Source organism: Haliaeetus albicilla, chromosome 20, assembly GCF_947461875.1.
Source record: "Haliaeetus albicilla chromosome 20, bHalAlb1.1, whole genome shotgun sequence".
Lineage (NCBI taxonomy): Eukaryota > Metazoa > Chordata > Aves > Accipitriformes > Accipitridae > Haliaeetus > Haliaeetus albicilla.
The window spans coordinates 26,629,694-26,650,599 of record NC_091502.1 but is presented as its reverse complement, the minus strand read 5'-3'; the positions used below and the strand labels follow the sequence as shown (position 1 = coordinate 26,650,599).

Genomic DNA, 20,906 nt, shown 5'->3' with positions numbered 1-20,906 from the left:
AACCAATAGTTATTTTTAATCTTTCTCCAAATATTAACTTGACCTTTTTCTCTCATTTTGTGAGGAGTAGTAAGAGTATGAATGATGATGAGGTTGTCTTTATCCAAATCAGGGGTATGAAGCATACAGCCTCTGTGTTGGATATGGTTCAAAATTTCAGATCATATGTTTCGTGCCCTGCACTTGTTTTTTCCCTGTGGTTTATCACTGGATCACACTGAAGTGTTTGCAGATCATAAACTGGTTTTGAACTCGCAGCACAGATAAAAAACCCTTAAACCAAACAAAACCCAACTTTTTCCAACGATGTTCTAAAGATACATGTATTTACCTACTCAGATATAGCTTGTATTTATTTTTTATTAAACTGTCCTTAAGTATTACTGGTATCTTAAAGCATTAAAAAATTATAATGTACTTATGGATAAAAATTATAGGTAGATATTAATAGATATATTTTATGATGAAAGTCATCAACACCTGGAACGGGTTGCCCAAAGAGGTTGTGGAATCTCCAGCTTTGGAGATACTCAGAATCTGACTGGACAGTTTTCTTATTTGCATCCTCTGCCTTTGAGCAGGGGTTGGACTAGATGATGTCCAGAGGTCCCTTCCAACCTCAGCTGTTCTGCAATTCTATGGATATGTATTCACATGCACTTTTCACATTGAGTCCAGAGATGTTATCACAAGATAACCCATCAGGTCACAGACATGTATTAGGTTGGGTACAGTGCTATGTAAGCACAGTTTGGCTGTATCTGGAGCCTATATAGCACAAATCCAGTATAGAATAGACAGTATTGTCAGAATTCATAAGACATTGACTGCAGAACTTGCAACACTAAGTTATGTTTCTTTCTTTTGTGTCCACAGTGCTGATTTATCTCCTGTGCATTTCTGGGATCGGTCAGGTTCAATTTTGGATTCTCTGTCTCTCAGGAGTGAGGTGTATGACAGTGAACTTAATGATCCGCATTATGACCAGAGTCTGCTAGAGAGTCTTTTTTACACAGCTCCTGTAAGTGGAGATCAAAAGGAAGGTGCTTAATATGTAGCCCATAAGGTGAAGAAAATCAGAAGTCTGCATCAAAAAATAAAGGCTACAGATTTCAGTATTAGTAAGGCTTAATAAGCATTAAGTATCATACAGAAGCTTGTGAGAACATTGCTTAAAATTAATATTATTAAAAGAATACTATTAAGACTACAAAGTCAAGCAGTGAGTTTGGAAATTGCTAGGATTGAGGCGGTCCATGAAAACTTTTTTTAAACCTCTAAAAAATTTTGATACCATCTTAATTGTTTTGAATTATGCAATCAGCAAGTTGTTTTTTCTTTATGTATTATGACCATTATGTATCTTTCTTGACAACGGTAGTTAACTTTTTATTTTATGTGCATTATTTCTGTTTCAGAAATATGATTCCAGTTTAAGTGATTTCCTCAGTGATGATGATGTTAACTCCTCCAAAAAAGTAACCAAGACAGAAACTCTCAAGAAAGCTGATCCAATGAATCCACAGAAGGATTCTAATGCCTTTGATGAGGGTCAGAAGGTGACAGAAATTAAACCCAGGTAAATAGTTACATTAGTGACTTGTTTTGCAGCTTCTTGTTCATTGTGAGTTAGTATTAGCAAGAATCACACTATGTTATCGTGCTCCATTATTATCACACAATTCACTGAATAACCATTTTGGTGGGGAATTTTCATAGCATCGCTGGGAATGATAAGCCATCAGCATCACCCAGGCATTGCTATATGTTGTTAAAGAAACTATTGAGATGCAATTAGTTAAAATCACAAGTTTGCCAAAATTGCAATAAGCCTAGTAATAATGTTTTGAACTGTGGAAGCAGAATTGCTAAAGCCTGAGTGGGCCTCTCAACTGAACTCTCGCCCTATCTCCTGAAACAATAATGTCTGTGTAATCTTCATGCTAAATTAGTCCCTGTACTGAAAAAAGCAGACTCCAGACGAGCTTTGTGCAGTTCTGTGGCCTTGTGTATGTAACAGATATGAAAGAACTCACATCCTATTATCTGTCTTTGCACAATGTCTCTATGTGTATAAAATTTGTATCTGCTTTACAGGGACAGAGTTCACATCAGCAGAGTCTGTTTCTCTGCTGATTTGTGTTCTCTCCTATAGCTGTAGTAAATAAACTTCTCTTCTGACCCGATCTAAACTGTGTTCCCTTTTTTCCATGACAGAACCAATAAAACAGTGTCCCCAAAAATCCAGTTATCAAGCTTTACTTGTACAATACCAGTTAGCATTAAGGTTTTATGACTTCTTCTTTTTTCTAATTCACCTTCAAACAATTATTTCTGAAACTTTTCTTACAAATACTGCTATTTTTACATTCAGATAAAATTGATATCTCCAGAAGTACCAACACAAAACCTTTTACAAGTCAAGTCTTACAAATAAAGTGCAAGTGAGGTTTTAAATAATGACAAAAATCCTGCTGCTGTTCCTCTGCAGCAGTGACTTGTCCATGTGTATAACTGTATCTTCTCCCTTTTTTTGTTTATGATATTGAATGAGGCTTTTCCTTTTGAAGAGTTAGACTGCATAAGCTTTTTTCAAAACTCCAACAATGTGAAACACTGTTGCTTTTTTTTTCCCCCACAATTATGTTCCCTAGATATTGTATATTAGAAGATTTCTGTTACAGAGACCACCAAATCTGTTGTAAAAAATACATTAAAAATGTGCATTTTAATGAACCATGAGCAGTTTTTAAATAATATCCCACCAAGCTACAATTTTCCCTTCATGTGGTTGTGTTAAGAATGTTTGTGTAGTCCTGATTCTCAGTTTTATCTCTTCAGCCGCTCTCCTACTAGGCCACTGGTTCCTCCAGAAGATCACACAGAAGAAGCTCATGTCACATCCTTCAGTGCAGACAGGTTGGCATTGCTGGAGCGAATACACCTAGCCAGAGTCATCATTGAAAGCTTGAAAATCCCTCTTGAGAGCATCCAGATTACACCAAGAAAGAAAGGTTTCATGGGGAAGCCTCCAAGGCCTGTATCAGTTAATAAGTGGTAAGGGGGATTGTTTCTCACCAGCTTGTTACTTGTGTCTTCAAGGTAGCTTTCTCTGAGGTCTGTTGTGTAGTCCAGCTTACCTAAGCTCTCCAGGCTTCTGAGGTCTTCCTATTTCTCTGCTCCTCTCAGGAAATTGTATACCATAGACTTCTGAAAGTTAGAGATGTGAATAATTTATCCTGATGCGGGCTCACTTCAGGTGGTGCTTTTTCTGGGATTTGGGGGAGTTACAAATGTGCATTGTGCATGGCAGTACATTGGAAACAAAAGGGGGTTTTGTTGGAGGAGAATCTGACATATGTGTAATCTGTTGAAGGAATTCATAAAATAGGTAGTTCAGTTATTCTAAAAAAATAGAGTAACAATAAATTGTGGATATGAAACTTGCCTGCTATGTTCAGTTTCATTATGTACATTAGATTTTTGATGGATTGTGATCATCCATTCACTTTTTCATTCATAGTACCTTCTTTGTTGAGTACCACTTTCCTGTGGGAGCCTCCAAGGATGAAAAAAGACAGGTCTCCATAAAAACAGAAGTAATTCGAATAGCTTCAAGTAAAATCAGAGATGATGGTAAGAGCATTATTTTCCCCCCTTGTATTTAGTATTGTTGACTCCTTCATCTCTTAGAAATTATTTAGTAGCATTTTCTATGTATTTTCTTTGCTGCCTGAAAAATACAGTATGATAAGTGGCACCTTTGCCAACAGAGTTGCTTTGCTGCAGGTAGTGGAATGGTCCTCTCAGGGAGAAGGAAGCCAAGAGATTTTTTTTTTTTTTTTTTTTTTTTTTTTTTGGCTTCCAAGAAGTATTCATGTTGCGATTTTCAAATTTCTTTTCCTAGGGACATAATAGCAGGTCAGTAAGCCCATTCCATCATTTCAGCATAAACCCAATATCCTTTCTGCAATAGTATGAGGATGATAAAGTACTTCTAGAAATATCAGAGATACTTACATCTCAAATAAATAATTTTTCCAGATGTTGAAGTATGTCATGTAATATCTGCAAGAGCTCAGAGACTCTGCTGGATCCAAGAGATCTTGAGTCCTGTGCTCAAATCAGTAGACATTAATCTCTTTACTGAGAGTCACCAGTGTTTGTATCCCTGGGAACAATTGATGTTAGTGTTTCTTTCCTCAGTGAGCAGAGAATGCTGTATGAGCAAGATCCTCTCTGCCCAGTCTTCCCAGAAACTGGAATGCTAGGGTTGCTTTCAATTGCCTCTCCCATATGGTCATTCATTGGCTTTGCATCTTTCTGGGTGGCACTTGAGAGAGAGATCTGGGGGTAATTCTCAGTTCTCTTGTACATTCTCCATTTGTGTCCAGACAAAACATCTAATTCTTCTGAACCTTAGCTCTTTTTAATACAAAAATAATACAGCCTCCTTCATGTTGTCTTGTGTGGTTAGATTCCAGCTCTTTGGAACCTAGAAAAAGAGGTAGGGCTGAAAACAATTTGAGGAAGCTGTCAAGTCAATCCACTGTACCATTATCTTTCCTGAGAGCTGTTTATCTCATTTATTAAAGATGCCCAATGAGAAACATTCCATAGCCGTCCCAGGCAAGTTGTAGAAGTGCTGCGCTTCCTGTTAGAAAAGCTTCCGTATGTCTAACCTGAGTTTTTGTCATCACAAGAATACTTCCTTTATCCATTGTGAACAAAGAAAGCATACTATTTCAATACTGTTCTTGTACTTCTTGTTCTGCTCTTTCTAGACTAAATGCCAATTCACTCAGTCTTTTCTTGCAGATATTACTTTTCTCCAGAACCTGCAATTATTCTTGCAGTTCAGCTTTGACTCTCTCAAGATGTGTCTTGAAATATATTGCTTAAAATGAGACAGGGTTCTCCCACTGAAGAAGGGAAAGTCTCATTGCGTGCTAGGATGACAGAGACTTGGTATCAACTGCAGCCTTTAGATGCTCTTAAAGTACTCATTTTGTTGTGCTGCCCTCCTGCTATTTTTTGGCCTTGGAAAATGAAGAATGGTTTACTTTGGGCTTGGTGTTAATAAGTAATGCAAAATTAAGTGATTGTGTGTGCAACAGAGCAATCTCCACAGGAAAGTTTATTTATATTCAGTTAATTTTGAATATTTGTTGCTCCTGTGAATAACAAAAAAAAAAAAAGTAGTAAGTTACCCACAGACTTGTAACATAATTTAATAGATTGAAACCTCGAGAGATTCTTGTTGAGGGTTCCAGCGGCAGACCTTCCCCCTTCAGCTCCCAGCCTTGCTTGATCTCTGATTCTGGCAGATGTGCAAATGCTCTTTGTTTGTCCATCCTTCTCAGAAGTGCCATCACTTTCCCCTCATACCTTCTGAACTGCATCTGTCTCTACTCGCCCTGCATGTTCTCTGCAGAGACTGAAGATTTCTCTGTTCCTGATCAAGCTCAAAAGACAGGTTAGATCTGAATCCAGTTAAGAGCTCACAAGTCTCTGTCTTCCTTGCAGCTGTGAAATTTCAGCAGCGGTTTGTGTTCCCTGTCCGTTTTGGTGGAACAATGATAGAGCACTGGTGGAGCTCTGACCTTGCTTTTAAAATCTACATGAGAAAAAGCACACAGAAAAAGGTACTTATTAAAAGTTGTTTATACTTTGTGTATTGAAAAGCAAAGAAATTCTTTGCATTTCTGTTTCCTCCAAATACTTATGCAGACAACAGTGGCTTTTCTAAGTCTTCTGCAATGCTTCATTGCAGTTGCTGCCATCTCAGCCATCAGAGGCAAAACAAAGTAATGTGGCTTTACTGAGCCACTTCTTAATCGACCATTGCCAGATACTATGAAGGGAAATGACATTATGTGCAGATACTAGATGTTGAACTAATTGCTATTCAGTCTTGTTGCCCAACTAAATGATTTTCTGAGTTTGAGACTGACAGGCAAAAGAAATTGTCCTTCCCTCATCTTTAAAACTATCTCTTGCTGTTGAAGCAATCACAAGCTGTTGGATCAATTACAAGCATTAGTCTTCAATGAGAACGCAGCTCGTTTAGCAATATAGAACGAGTTAACGTGGATGCAGTTGATATCATTACTCTGCCTAGGGTAAGGGGAGTAATATGAGGTGTGAGAAAATGGTGTAACTTGTGCATTTGGAGGGGGAAAAAAGTATCTTTCGTTTGGGTAAAAATATTTGCATAATCATCTGCATGTGATGAAGTCAGTGAGAGGTGTTAACTCAGCTTATGTTTTGTTTTAATCATCACCAAGGATATCTGCCCATCTGTTCTAATGGGAGCTTTTCGTTTAAGGGGTGAATAAATTGCATCTTAAAGTATGGAAATTTTGCTCAGTTACTAGGATTTGGAATGTTCATTTTTGCATTATCCTGGAACTGTTTACTGTAGGTACTGGGAGAATTTTCCTTATTGTGTCCTAGTGATACTTGAAACTGGAACTAAGGGAAACTAAGGGAAACTTTCCTACAAATCCCTATTGGTAAAATTAGTGGCATAGGACTGAGGAGTGGCTGACCATGGCTTCCCATTTGTTTCATATTACGCCCTTAGTTCTTTAAACCTGACAGAAATCTTGCAAAATTGATTCTTTTTCTGCCCTCAGCCAGTGGCTGTTGGCTCGGCAGCACTTCAGTTACGCAAGGTTATCCAGTCTGAGTTGCTCGCTGTAAGCTGTGAAATACCTGTGGAAAAAGAGAGAGATCAGACACAAGTTGGACCACTAAAGGTATGTGTTTTACTGTATGGAGTTTGAGTTACATGACGTGCTGTTACTAATTTTGGCTGCATATTATCTCTTTTTTTAATTTTTCCTCCTCTTTCTTTTCTTTCATTGTTTTAATTTGCCAGGTCTCAGATAGGAAGGTTTGTAAGACCAATACAAGATAACATGAACCCTTTTTTTCCTTTGGGTTTTGGAGAAATATTTTTAATATATGTCCTGCATGTCTAAGGATGTTGCTGTGTGATGTTCCTCTGGCTGCAGGGTAAAATGAGGGTCAAGAAGCTAGGGCTTGGATACAGAAACCACTTTACAGGCAGATTTTGAGTGGCACACATTCAGGGCTGGGAGCTTTGGCTCCTGCTCCACACATGACATGAGCTGAGGTCTCTCCTGCCACAGAGGCCTGATGCTCCCTGTCATTGGTACCACCTTGTCACTTAAGGAGTTAGCTTCTCCAGCCAAAGTTTCTACTAATGCTCAACTTCTGATTGAGAAGAATTAACAGTTCTGCACAGCACATTTGAGAGATGTGCCAGTTCTGAAGATAAACAGCTCTCTAGATTAGCAAGTGAAGGTTTAAGAGAGTATTTAGGAATTTTACATTCAGAGCTCCTAAATTATTCCCAGACAACATGATCATGGACTGCTTCTGTCACTTTGTAATTCATGGGATGAGCAATGTTTTCTGTCACAGGGGCTGTGAAACTTCTTTCAGGGGAGCCATTCAGCAGAGCTGCCAGTAGAGGAGCCACAGAAGGGTGAATCATAAAATGTAGAGGTTAGGTGTGGGAGGAGTTAATTGAAGGCAGGAGGAGAAATGGTGTGTTGTGGAGGAGAGAATAGAGTGGAACAGGGTGTGAGAGGAGAAAAGCGGAAGGAGGTATTGTGGGGAATTAATGAACCAAAGTTCCATGCAAGAATTTATGGAAGGGGAAGCTAATACTTAAAGAAAACTGATTTTGGTCGCCCTGTCTCTTAGGTTTCACTCACTCAGTGTAATACCTGCCTATCGGAAATACATGTATGTCCAGCTATTCTGGCCAGGCAATGGAGGGTAAGGGATGTCAGCTATTGAGTCCACTTCTCATTTCTTGGGTTCTTTCTGACAGACGGCCTTGAACTCCTCATCTTTGGACGTGTTATTTATACACTTCAGGAGTAGATACTGTTTGGGATCTTTTGCCACAATATCTTGTCTCATCCCTTCTAAGTTATAGGCAAAATTCTTGAGTCTGATTATTTTGTTTTCCTTATTTGGGCATTTTATGGCTCCAGTCCTTTTCTTTATCCTGTTACCTTATGTTCTGGGCTTCAGTTTGTTCCTCCGCTTCTTGCTGTCTTGTCATGTGAATGAATCCAGCAGATCTATGATGCTCTAGCAATTAACACTTGCAAATTAACACTTGCAATTCCTTTAACCTTTGTTCTCATGTTTCTTTCATTGCTTTCACACATATATTTTCATTCATACCAATCTAACTATTTCGTTTGCAAATCTTGACAACATGAAGAGGCAATTCAAATGTGGGACAGAGTGTTAAAAAATAAAACAAAAGCCAAAAACCCCAACCTCAGAAAAAGAAGATGACAAATGCAGTGGAATATGTAGACTGTTGGAGAGAAAAAGGAGCCCACAGAAGGGAGAGGAGTTAGGGACAGCTAAAATCAGCAGGGAATGTAAAAGCAAAAGAGCAGTGAAAGAAAACATTTTGAGAGAAACGCTTCTTTTTAATAATTTTTTGCGAGCAGCAAGTGCTGTAGCAAAGTGGAACAAATGATAGTTATGATACTTTGTTACAGTACTTTTCACCTTGGCTAGGTAGGTGTTCGTTTTTCAGTCAGCTTTGTGATTGGTTTTAATTTTTTCCTTTATTCGGCTGTAATTGTATACTTTTGTACTTGAGTTACTGCTTTATTTGATAAAACTGCATGTAGTTTATTTTGCAGTGACAGTTGTAGCTTGTAACCAGCATGTGTCTAAAGGTAAGCCTTCTGGGTGATGATCTAACACAGTTCTTGAACAAAATATGCCATGCATTTTCCTGAGTTTATGTTGCAGCCTCTTGTCTTTGTATGGGGCATGTCTTCTGATCAGCTTGCTTTGCCTTGCACAATGCAGGTATCCTTAGAGCTTGCAGCTGACAACAAAGACTTCACCTGCACCGCTGCCAGGTCAACTATGGCTGTGCAGCAGGTCCCAGCTCATGCTGTAATAAGTCCGCGTCTGGAATTCCAGGAGCCCAACAGGAAGAGTATAAATGCAGAAAGCCCTCGCTGCTTGAAACTTAACAACTGTGAGGACTCACAGAATACAGGAGCAGCCAGCATAAACGTCATGCAGCCATCGCAGGCTGTACCAACCTCTGTAGCCCGTAATCTGATGACACAAATAACTGCATCTGAAGAGGATGGGTTGTTACTGCATGTGCTGTTGATGGTGCCTGATGGAAAGGATTTTGGTGCTGAAGACTATGGACTCCACAGTTCTTGTAATGTGTATTTAAACTGCAAGCTCCTCAGCTCTGAGGAGGCAACAAGATCTGCTGTCATATGGGGCACAACACAACCTGCCTTTAATTTTTCTCAGGCAAGTCACATATCTTCCATTTAACACTGATTGAAATGTGCTATTCCACACTGACAAACATATTTCAAAGCTAAGTTACTTTTATATATGTAGGAGCTTCTCTTCTTGGCCCTGTTCAGTATGTTAAAGGTACTTTCAATATTGTTTTGGCTGCATTGCACAGTTTGAAATGCAGTTCCTTGAATCATCCAAATAATAAACAGGACTTTTGAAGTACAAAAGAAAAATAGTCAGAAAAGTGTAGGTCAAAACTGAAAAAAAGTTGATTTCTCCTTTCTTCCATTTTGGCAAGAAAACACATTGTTAATGGCATCTTCATGGCATCCTAATATGTAGATGTAGATTTTTTTTGTTTGTTCCATTGCTTGGTGTTCTTTTTCTTCTCAATGGCTATATGAGCACAGAAGTGTGGGTTACTGTCCTTATATGGGCCAGAGCCTTCCCCAGGCAAACAGCAGAATTTCAAGCATTTAATAATGTTATGAGTTTGTAATTTTATTATGGACATTTTCCTTTGGAAATGTCAGGATGTTCAAATGCATTTGTTTTATTTTTAAAAACACCTAGTGATTTGTGAGACTCCTTAGTCTTTAGCTGAAAGAGTGAAATGTAAAAACATGGCAAAAGACATCTGAAACAGTTGTCTGAAATTATTTATCTGTTGTTTAGTAAACAGGTGTTTAAAGATAAAAACAATGTTTTTCAAGATAGCATATGATCTTATGTTAAAATTTATCTAAATGGCATTTACTTTCCTGGCTAGCTCTCTTCCAAGCTTACCAGTTTTCTGAAACTTGTTAGGCAAGTATACATTTGATTTTTAATTTCCATATCTAAAGAGCACAGTTCTATAGACTGGAATAATGTAGCGTTACCAGAATGCTCTGTACTTTGCAATAGCTTCCAGTGTATTCTGTGTACTAGTTCTGCGTTAAACTCTTTCAGGTGATGCCTTTTTCATTGACTTCCAAACACCTGGAGCGGCTGAAGAACAATGTCATGATTATTGAAGCATGGAACAAGATGGGAAGTCCTCGGTGTGACAGACTGCTAGGATTAGTGAAACTTCCTCTGCATCAGTTTTACATCTCATTCAAGTAAACATCTTTGTTCCATATTTTATTGGGTTGCGAAATATCCTAACTGATGCTCAGAGAAAGAAGGGAAGGATGGTGTCTACAGTTTGTGTGGAAGGGTTCATAATTATACTTTATAGCAACGGGCATTTTTGTCCTGCCAAGCTTCCTCTGGCACTTTCCTACACTGAGCAGTATATAAGTAAGTTACACTGTCCTCGTACAGAAATCAAGTAGACTGTGAGAAATAAAGACACTGCACTGCATCAGGCTTGGAGCCAGGTTAACTTGTGGTCCTGTGAAAGAGTAAAACTGTAAGAGGTCAAAATGACTGCATGGGAAAAGTAAGTGTGGTTTCCCACTGGTGATTTTCCAAGGTTATGACTGATGGAGTGATTATGCTCTGCATAGATCCCATTGCTAGGGATGCTGTCGGTTTGCACAGAACATGATAATGCTTGTGGTATCTAAAAGGTCTCTAAATAGTTCATGTTTTAATTGTCTTAGCTGATGAGTCTCTCCAGACCTCTTGTTCTTTTTGGTTCAGTGTTTTGGCTTCTTGTTCAATAAAACACCTGCTTAAAGCAATTTAAATTGATGGAAATACCGGACAGAAGAGATTCTTTCTAATGGGAAGGATTAATTCCTTTTATTTTGGTCAGACTAGTGATAGGTGGAAATCAGATGGTGCTGGAACCGACTGGCCACTACTTTGTTAATTATTAGTATGTCATTTGGATATTTGTTCAGTACTCCACTGTAGTTTACTTGTGTGTATCTTCTGTGTATTATTAGAGGTTTTTACATTTCTCTCGGAGACTGTCCCCGTTCCTTCTTTTCTTCCTGCCCAAGTCCATTCCCAAAGGTGTATAACTGCCTCATAAAAATATCATATGGCTACAGTATATTAATGGGAGTCTTGTTGTAGTTCATCACCTTGCTCACAGATTTCTAGGCTGGCTTATAGCTAAGGCCACATTAGGTTTTGGAGAGCTGTGCTCTCTTGTTGCTGAAAATAGCTCACAGATCTGTGCTTTGTGAAGACTAATGTAATTAAGATGGATTTTTGAGGAATGGAGATAGATTGGTTTCTAACTGCATTGAAAGTCCCATCTAAAATGAGCTTTGTGTGATCATGTTCATATTCAGATGGCTTATTCTCATGTTGGGTCTTTTTTTGGTTTTTTTTTGGTTTTATCTGTTCTAGAGATCCAAAGATTTATCACCTGCTTCTTCAAGCTCAGTATCCAGTGATTGCTGTGGACAGCTATATGCCTGTGATAGATGTTTTTACTGGCAGTAGAAGTGGAAGCCTGAGGGTCATTCTGGCAATGGGGTCAGCTGATCAAATAGTGGCACTGCAAAGGCTAAAAAATGAAGAAGGCATGGTACCTCCTGTCACACAGCGCCCTTCCCACTCTCTGGACCCTCCTCCTACAAAGCCCACAATGGTATTGTTCAGTAAATTCCCTTGCTGTTAGGGACACGTGAAAAGGATTTTACCAGTACATTCATTAACAGACCAGTGATCCCCAATCTCTTTTGATGCTGTAGCCAATTTTGTTATAAACAATCACGTTCTTTGCAGAATTATATTACTTTTACTTTTTTCTTACCCACTTTCCCTCACCAGTCTGACGTTATTGCCCTTTTTACTGCCCTGCATATCCATTGCTTCTATCTACATGACAAGTGCAGTAAAAAAAAAAACCAAAATTGGAGAAAAATCTTAATTCTCACAGCCTTATTCTGTACCATACAGGTTTTGCCACTACCTTCTGCGTTGGATATGTAGGAATCTTCATGCTTTTTATGTGCTGTGTTTTTTTTGCTTTTGCAGAAAAAAAAAAAAAAAAAGCTATCAGGCTTTTGATGTTTCTGTGAACTTTAGGAGGAAAATGGCAGATAGTGGTTCTGCCCCGTCTCAGGCTTCTTAGAATCTTATGTTCCCAGTCCTCTCGTATGCTGTTACCTAAGGAGTCATCCTTTCCACGTGGATTTCCTTTGTTTTATTAGCAGTTAGACCAAGAAGGGGAAGGCCTGATGGAACATGTGTTTGAGATCCATGTGGAGAGTGTGAAAGGGCTCACTCCCTTACAATCCACTGTCTGGGGAGAGGCTGACTGCTATGTACAGTACTATTTCCCAGTTCAAGAGTCTGGTTGTGGTGCACTGCAAGGAAATGAATTGCATGAAGATGGTAAGTTTGGTTTATGATACATCCTTATTTAGAGCATTGCTTTAGTTAAATATTGTTTAGTAATGTTCTCTCTGCTTAAGTAAGAGGGTTTGTATTTCTCTGAGCTTCCATAATGCAGGCAGTGCTTGCTTTCCTCAGAAGATCTGCATACAACTGTACTTGGTCTGTGTCAGTAAATTAAAAGCCTGCTTTGACTGAGGCAGATGACAAAGTTGCCAGCAAAAAAGGATACCTAGTTCTGAATCTCTTCACTTGGTGCCTTTTTGTTAAAGATCCTATAAGATTTCACCAACTGATCCTGCAAAGATGCAAGAACAGAGTCACAGGGAATACTACGATTGTATACAGTTAAATTCAACAAAGGCTTTACATAAGCCTTTCAAGATGCTCATTTTCATGGATACACCAAGAGAAGTCTTGCATGTTTTAAATCATTGGGATTATAAAGGAGTATTTAAATAATTGCAGTTGTAGAAAAGGACTTAATGTTGTCTTTGAGTGCTTTGAATCATTAATATCCATTTCCTCTGAAAAATGATGGTCTGTAACATTGTTCCATAGCAGCTCTGTGGACTATGTCAGCTTCCAGCCACATTTAACAGTAGTTTTCAGCCTGTGGCTCACAGGTTCATGGGACTGTGTGAATTGTTTGTAAAAGATTTGTAAAGTGAAACTCAGAAGAGCTAGTCTTCTGGCAGGAGGATTTAACTTATTGTCTCTGGGTCCTGCGTCCTGCCTCCTGAAGGACTGCAAACAGGAAAAGATTGAAACCCCCAAATGCAACCATTTTTAACCAACTCTGCTTGACTTGTAGGCATCAAATTAAAGGCGTTTCGCACAGCAACCACTTTGTGCGTCCCCGATCCCGTCTTTAATGATGAGCATCATCATTCTTTGTTGGTTCCTGCTGATGTCCCAGTCCAGAGGCTCCTGGTCAGTGCATTTATGGCACCAGGAGCGGCTGGAGGAGGAATCCAGTTTGAAGTCTGGTGCAGGTACAGAATAACGTCCTATTTTTTGTAGATGTCACAGCAACACAGATGGAGACATATCTGGTATTGAAAAATCTCTAGCTAGGGGATGGATATTTAATAGTAAGTGAAAAAATGGTGAGCTCATCAACATTTGGTGACTAATATCTGCATTTAAGATTGCATTTAAGACATGTGAGCCTTTTTCCCCCCCCAAGAGTGCTAATTACACTTTTCTTCTTAAAACTTCTTTAAAAAGTGTGTGGTCTTAGTTTGCTTTCTTCCACTTTGTCATCAGCATAGGGATCTAAAAGTAGGTTTTAAATGCTTGGCACATCTAAATTTTACTTAGTAGCACCCTGGCAGTATAATTTCATTTTGGGTTTTTTTTTCCCCTAATAAAAGTCACTGATTACAAAAGAAAAATACTATAAAATGTTTGTAAGTTCATATTGTAGTTTCTTTGGCAACTGAAGCTAATTACTAGTAGTGGAAAGCAGAGACCATGAAGACAGATAGTTTTAGAAAAGCATCATTATAATGATCTGTTCATTCTGTAGTAAGCAAACCAAGCTATTTAAAATTTGCGAAGTCACATGAGAATTACTACATGCTGGATGTGTTTACATTAGTGTTGGTAATGACCAGAGCAGTTGAAGTGACCAATTGTTAGTACCTGGCATTTCAAAAATGTGCTTTAGCTGAGTTTCCTGAGGACAGCTAGACTTTGGTTTAATCTTGTCCTGACCACTCACTGATAGTGGCTGGTAAATCTAGGCTGTTCTGGGTGAAAGGAGCAAATTACTGAGCTGGAAGCCTTTTAAGAATTCTGTAAACATCCTCTTACCAGTTTGCAATATTTGAAATGGAAAAAGCTTACCAACAGATCTTTGTAATTAGGAAGGAGATTAGATACTGACTGCCAGATTCCAAGTCAGAGAGTTCTTGCTATGATGCCAGCATCTTGAATTACTCCTGGAAGTGTATGGGGAAAACGTAGAAACCAACAGGTGTAATATTCCAAGATATTGGGACTACTGCTCAGGCAGTGCTCTACCCAAGACTCAAACAATAAATTAATGTTCAGAATTTGTCCCAAAATGGAAAGGAAAACACGAGTCTATAGCACTACCACGTTACTCAGTTACTGCTACTGAAAACCCAGTGGATGCCTTTCTCCTGATCTACCTGTTGTTCATTAGATAGAGTGCCAAAACTTGCTTTAGGATGAGCCTGAAGCCAAGCAGCATGGTGAGAAGCAGTCCAGAGTCATTTTTTACACTCACAAACTGTTTTGCAAGTAGCGTTTTTATCTGTTAATGAAAATTGAGAGCAGAGAGTATTTGGTGCCAGATCCTTCTCTTGTTTTTCTTTGGGATGCCAATTTTTTAGTAGAGTTTCTGCTAGTTGACTTGCTAGGACTAGTGCAAAAGAACATTTGTAGCATTATCTACTTGAGCGCTTACTGTTTGTTTTTTTTTCTGTGGAAATTCATTTACTTGAGTTTATCCCTTAGCTATCGGGAGACTTAACTAGTGTTTGAAGACACACAAAGTTGACTTATGTACAGTCGTGAGAGAAATGATGATCATTTTGTCATCATCAAAACAGCACGATTGATGCTGCTTCTTTATGTTTTACCAGGTATTATTACCCAAATGTCAGAGACCAAATGGTTGCCAAAGGGACCTTGCCTTTGTCACGGCTATGTGCCATGGTGACTATGCAGCATCGTGAAGAGATAGGGTTACAGACTTTTAATCTTCCATTGGTCCGTAGGACTGATTCCTCAGTGGAATTTCATCTGCAGTCTTCAGGTAAGGAAGGCTTGTGGGTTTTCATTTTATGTGTAAAAGTGAAGATCTGTATATTTGCTGCCAAGGGAAACAAAAATGCATATTTGTGTTGGCAACTGATACCAACCATGAGAGTTTTTCCTCCCAGCTTTCACTGTCACCATACCTAGTGAAGAATCAGCAATTAAACATGAGCAACCCTCAAACTGCTAACAAGTTTAAAAAAGCCCTCCCTGTGTATTGAACTGCTTAGTTGCCAATAAGCCACAGTCTGTAGTTAAGCTTCCCGTGTAAGGTAGGGAATGGGAGATCTGAAAGAAGGGCTGTTTATGGTACGTGGTGTGGGCAGAGACATCTTTCTGTTCACTGTGGTTCCTTCAAATGATACAAACATCAGCTCTTGGCAGGGCACTGAGGAACTCTGAGGCAGTTTCTTGGAAAGAATGGCCTTAAAAGCTGGGGCTGGAGGGGGAGTTCAGTATGCTTCAATTATTTTGAAGGTTCACCACGTGCAGCAGCAGAAAATCTGTCTCTCTGAAGATTTTGTCACTGCAGTGCTATAAAAAAGATGTGTTGAAATACTGCAGTGGGCTATTTTAAAAGTATTACAATGAACACTCACATGAGGGCGCGGCTGGGTTAAACAGCCTCTCCTATTTTACTGTGGCATAAATTTGCCAATGAGAAGGAGCCATTAAGACCATCTGATCTGACTGCCGGTAGGGCAGGTTGCAGGATGCAGTCCTTTATTTCCTTCTGTGCTTCCTGTATGAGGCTGTAACTTCTGGCTGAAGTACAGCATCTTGCACAGTCAATCTCAATGAATTCCATATGGAATTATTTTTTTGCATGAATAGAGTAAGTTTTGTATTAAGAGGTATAACTAAGTATTGATTATATTGGATGTAACTGTATAAAAAGCTGACCATTTCTTTCCTTTCTTTCTTTATTTAATCCAGGCTTGCTTGATGTGAGTGTGAGATACCAACGATCCATGAAAACAGCAGCAGGAATAACTGCTCAAGCTGTTTCTCTTTCTGTACAAATACACAGAGCAGCTGGTTTGCAAGCAGCAGCTAGGTAAAGCCTAATTCTAAAAGGAAGATTTTTCTCTTAAAATAGCTTTATCTGGAGGCAGCAGGCTGAGACATTAGATTAGAACAAATTGTAACTGGCCAACTTTCCATCTGCAGAGACAGAGATTCAAACTGGGTTCTGATCAGAAGTGAAAATAACTTTATAAAGAACATCAGTGGTTATTTTTGTCCTTTAAGCTGCAGTACAGTGTGGTAGTATTTGTTCTGCAGAGGGATTGAGACTGTAAGGGCACGTTTTTCTACATTTCCACATTTTTCTACACCAAAGGCTGATATAAAAATTGGCTGATATAAAATGGTACATATTTGGGCATTGGATATTGGTGTTACTGATGCTATTTAAAAGCTAGCTGAGATTTGTTTTCTTGAATTTCACTGTGGAAACATTGATAAACTAACTAGTAAATGAAACAAGTTCCTTCTCACCAGAAGGCCGCTGCCCTAAGTGCATGGTATCACCTGAACTTAGTTCCAATACGCGATTTTCAAGAATTAAGAAAGGAAGGGCTAGAAGAGAGGGAGTCCATTCCATAAGAGGACGGCTCCTGTCATTCTAGACCAGTGCACTGACCCTTTCTCAGTGTTGCTGAGCTCCTGATCCATCTTAATTCAAGTAGATTCTGTAAGATGAGGATCACTACCGTATGGTACTTGGAGAACTAAAGAAAGTGGAATGAGCTCAGACTCCTCATCCTTCAGGTGTATGACCTGAGTAATACCTGGGTCTGTTTTACTTGTAAATAATTCCACCTGTTAATTTCACCTCCTTTTGCTTGTCAGTACTAGTCTGTAAAAATAATTTGACTTTACCTTTTGCTTCCTTGTAGAGCAGGTTCTCTGGGAAGTTACCCTACAACTTTTTCTACAGTGTGGGATATTTTTAAAGGTGCTGAGTACTTTCTCAACCACTTTGGTCTCAGATCCTGACAATAATAAGAGTGCAGCCACCAGTGATGGACCATGTGACAGTTACTCTCACCATTTCATATCTGTTCCTAGTATGTTCAGTTGAAAAAAAAAATGGTGAAAAATAATGCGCAGCCAGAACCCACATCTTTTTTGACTTACAACATTCACTGTTTTGTCCCATCTTTTCATCATGAAGACTTGAAACCTTTAATTGCATTAGTTCCTAGATTCCTTGTACATTATATTCATTCTCTTTCTTCTTTTCTTTTTACATACTAAATGAAGAGCTGTGGCACAAAAGAACCCTTCGGTCCAGTACTATGCAGGTGTGGGAGTTAATGCTTACGTCTCTGTGCACCTCTCCTTCCTACCTGAGGCAGAGAGACGCAGCACACGAGCTGTGGCTTGTACTTTCTGCCCAGAGTTCGAGCATCACATAGAGTTTCCTTGTAACCTCATCATTCAGAAAAGTAGTGGAGAAGCCACTTGTCTGGGGGAACTCTTGCAGTCTGCCAGTATCGTCTTCTCTATCTACCATCAGAGCACCAAGTCAGGTAAGGAGGACAAGTGATTACAATGGCTGAATGCTATTGCAGAATGATCCAGTCCCCTTAATTTTTGGTTTAGAAGAGAGACTATTCATGGAATCATAGAACAGTTTGGGTTGGAAGGGACTTGCAAAGATCATGTAGCCCAACCCCCCTGCAATGAGCAGGGCCATCTTCCACTAGATCAGGTTGTTCAGAGCCCCGTCCAACCTGACCTTGAATGTTTCCGGGGACTACTCTGTGCAGTTGCTAATAGATGTAATTACCTAAACTGTCTTCAGAGGAGGCTTTCGGAGATACTGTTCCCCTTGTGCAATGAGTTGAGGTTTCTAAGACTCCAGGAGATTAAGATCACCTCTTAAATAAAAAGATAATGCAATTAACAGTAACAGCACTTGACTCTTGGAGCAGCCTGCCTTTGTATGTGCATGCCTTATTGCCTCCACTTCATGAGAGGTAACGGTAGTTAAGAAAAATGATACCTTAAAATCCTCCAATGATCCTGTGGCAGATAAGCAGGATTGTTTTACAGTGTAACAACGTGTTGTAGAATTATTTTAAACCCAAAATCTAGCTAAGGATGACAGTGTTTTTTACTCCTGGGGAAGAAGAGTCAGGAGTGGCATGCTGTTAGGGGTAACTGACCACTAGCTCCCCACTGGTTACTTAATGTTCATCTGTGGAAATACCCTCTAAAAGTTTCTCCAAATTCAGTGGTGGTGGAGCGTGTATCCTGTCATGAATGTGCACTGGCAATCAATGTCCACAGACAGGTTTTATTCACACCCTGTTTCTCATGGATTTTGGCCTAATATGTCCCAGGCAATTTTTTTAGCTTTTGTCCTTTTTTCATGGGTTAAAAGCGTTTTCAGTATGACAGCTGAGCTATTTGCTGTTGAGGCGATACAGCTTCCTTTCAAAGGAGATGCTGTCTCAAATTACTTCTAAATCTTGTGTTCCAATTTGGTGTATTTACAAAATTATTTCTTTTCCAGCCACTGACACATTGGCAGCTCGAACATCAAGAGATTATCTTCTTGGGACAGTCACAATTCCAACCAGAGACCTCCTGAGAAGAAGATCAGGTAATACAACAGTGTTAAGCTGCTGACATACAATAGTAAGTGCTATTGTAATTCCTTAAAACAGTCTTTATTCCCATTTTGAGGTTTTTGTGGATGTTTTGGTTTTGAGGTTTTTTTAGACCAAAGTTCTTTCAGATATTGCACATCTTCATTAAAAATCCTGTATTAGAAAACTCATATAAAGGTTGTTGTTTGAAGATCTGTTTTCAGGGTGTGGGATGTATAGTAGCTGAATTAATATTCTGTAGCTACTATGAAGACATTTAACTCCATCCCAGCTAAAACGAGCATACCTCCTTAGTATTTTATGCAGTGCTGTTTATTTTCTACCTTAAGATGGGAAGATCCAAGGGTTGTAGTGTTCATGGAGGACCAATGATTGCTTTTCAGATGTCAAAGCTGGAAACAAAGGCTTGGATAAGTTAGAAAGCAATTGGATTAACTTTTTTTAAACTAAATGTAAAATACCTCCTCTATGTAGTCTTAGTTTGTGATGATTATGTCTTGTAATAATAATGTTTTCATTATCATCTTGGTTATTTCTGCTTTAATCTCAGTATAGTGCTAGTTTTCTCCAACATGAAGTTTCAGGTTTATTTTTAATGGGAAGAGAGGAGGAAAAACCTGAGAATGCCTAATTTTATATGGAGATATAGTTTTGTTGTAAAATAAGTGTCATTAGTGAAATGGAAAGTAAAATGCCTTTGGGATCAGAACCACCGGCAAGGTTTTCTGAGGCCTAACAATTTGCTGCTTTTTCAGGTTAGAAATTATTTGACAAATTCAAAACTTTCACAAGAAATAAACACTTCAAGTACTGCTCCTTGACTAATGAGCAGAGAGCAGAAAATTCTTTACTGTTTTTCAAAAGGTAGGATAAGTCTAATTATGATCTTTTCTCCTGAAGGTATTACAGGCTGGTACCCAGTCACCCTATCTGAAGATTTAATGCCTTCACATTGCACAAACATCATGCAGGCCATTGTGGGAGGACTGGAACTTTCTGTTACCTTTGCTCATCAGGATGACAGAGAGCGTGTTTTGGAGGCCGCTAAGCTTTTAGGATGGAACAGTGAGGAGAGCTGTGAAGACAGCATGGATGATAGCGACGAATGGGAGCAGAGTGCCAATCCAGTGACTGTGACCATCTCAACTCCAAGAGTATGGCTGCCAGTTGACTGTGTGCTGCTTGCAGGCCAGACACACCTGAATAAAAGCACTTATTGCTACCTCAGGTATAAGCTATATAATCAGGAAGCCACATGGACTTTGCTTCGGAGGCCAAAATTGAGTGACGACACAAAGAACGTTACAGTGAACTTTAAGAAACCAAACAAGGTGACTCTCAGAAGGAGTCAAGGACTGCTTTGGTTCTTCAGAGAGGAGAAATTAGAAATACAGGTGTGGTGGGCATATGGTAAAGAAAATGATGTGGAAAGACCACTTGATACAGATCGTCTTATTGGATCTGCCTATGTTGACCTCGCAGCATTAGCAGAGAGGTCAAGGACAACACTAAGTGTTAGTGGTAAGTTCCTAAAGAACATTGTCATGTTTCATTCCTCTTTATTGATGTTTTAGTTTAGTTACTTCTCTAGTCACTTTAAGCAAAATATTTACAGCTTTGTTTTGTCCTGTATGCAACACACACTCAACACCTCCTTTCACTGAAGATAAACAAGGTTAAAACGCTTGCTTCTCTGAATTCAAAACTTAGCAAGTTTAAATGAGTGCAAAAATGGCAGTAATAGGGACAGCAATTAGCCTACATGGATTGGTTGAGAAAGTTTCTTCAGAATTACAGATTGGGCATCATGATAGAGGGAGACGCAGTAAGAATAATGTCTCTCAAGGAGGCTGAATGCCTGCAGTCAGAGCA

General features: G+C 39.1%; 1 protein-coding gene across 3 annotated transcripts in view; it reads left to right on the top strand.

The window, feature by feature from the left end:
• The window catches only part of C2CD3 (C2 domain containing 3 centriole elongation regulator), a 50,833-nt gene that overhangs the window by 5,700 nt on the left and 24,227 nt on the right, over positions 1-20,906 (top strand). For all 3 annotated transcript variants that reach the window (XM_069808676.1, XM_069808674.1, XM_069808675.1), the window contains exons 8-23: positions 877-1,021; positions 1,419-1,579; positions 2,842-3,057; positions 3,524-3,636; positions 5,527-5,645; positions 6,639-6,761; positions 8,878-9,345; positions 10,291-10,442; positions 11,629-11,872; positions 12,438-12,621; positions 13,436-13,616; positions 15,237-15,409; positions 16,348-16,468; positions 17,680-17,948; positions 18,938-19,027; positions 19,935-20,555. In XM_069808676.1, the coding sequence (XP_069664777.1) occupies positions 877-1,021; positions 1,419-1,579; positions 2,842-3,057; positions 3,524-3,636; positions 5,527-5,645; positions 6,639-6,761; positions 8,878-9,345; positions 10,291-10,442; positions 11,629-11,872; positions 12,438-12,621; positions 13,436-13,616; positions 15,237-15,409; positions 16,348-16,468; positions 17,680-17,948; positions 18,938-19,027; positions 19,935-20,555 (3,380 nt within the window). The remainder of the gene's footprint in view (positions 1-876; positions 1,022-1,418; positions 1,580-2,841; positions 3,058-3,523; positions 3,637-5,526; positions 5,646-6,638; positions 6,762-8,877; positions 9,346-10,290; positions 10,443-11,628; positions 11,873-12,437; positions 12,622-13,435; positions 13,617-15,236; positions 15,410-16,347; positions 16,469-17,679; positions 17,949-18,937; positions 19,028-19,934; positions 20,556-20,906) is intronic.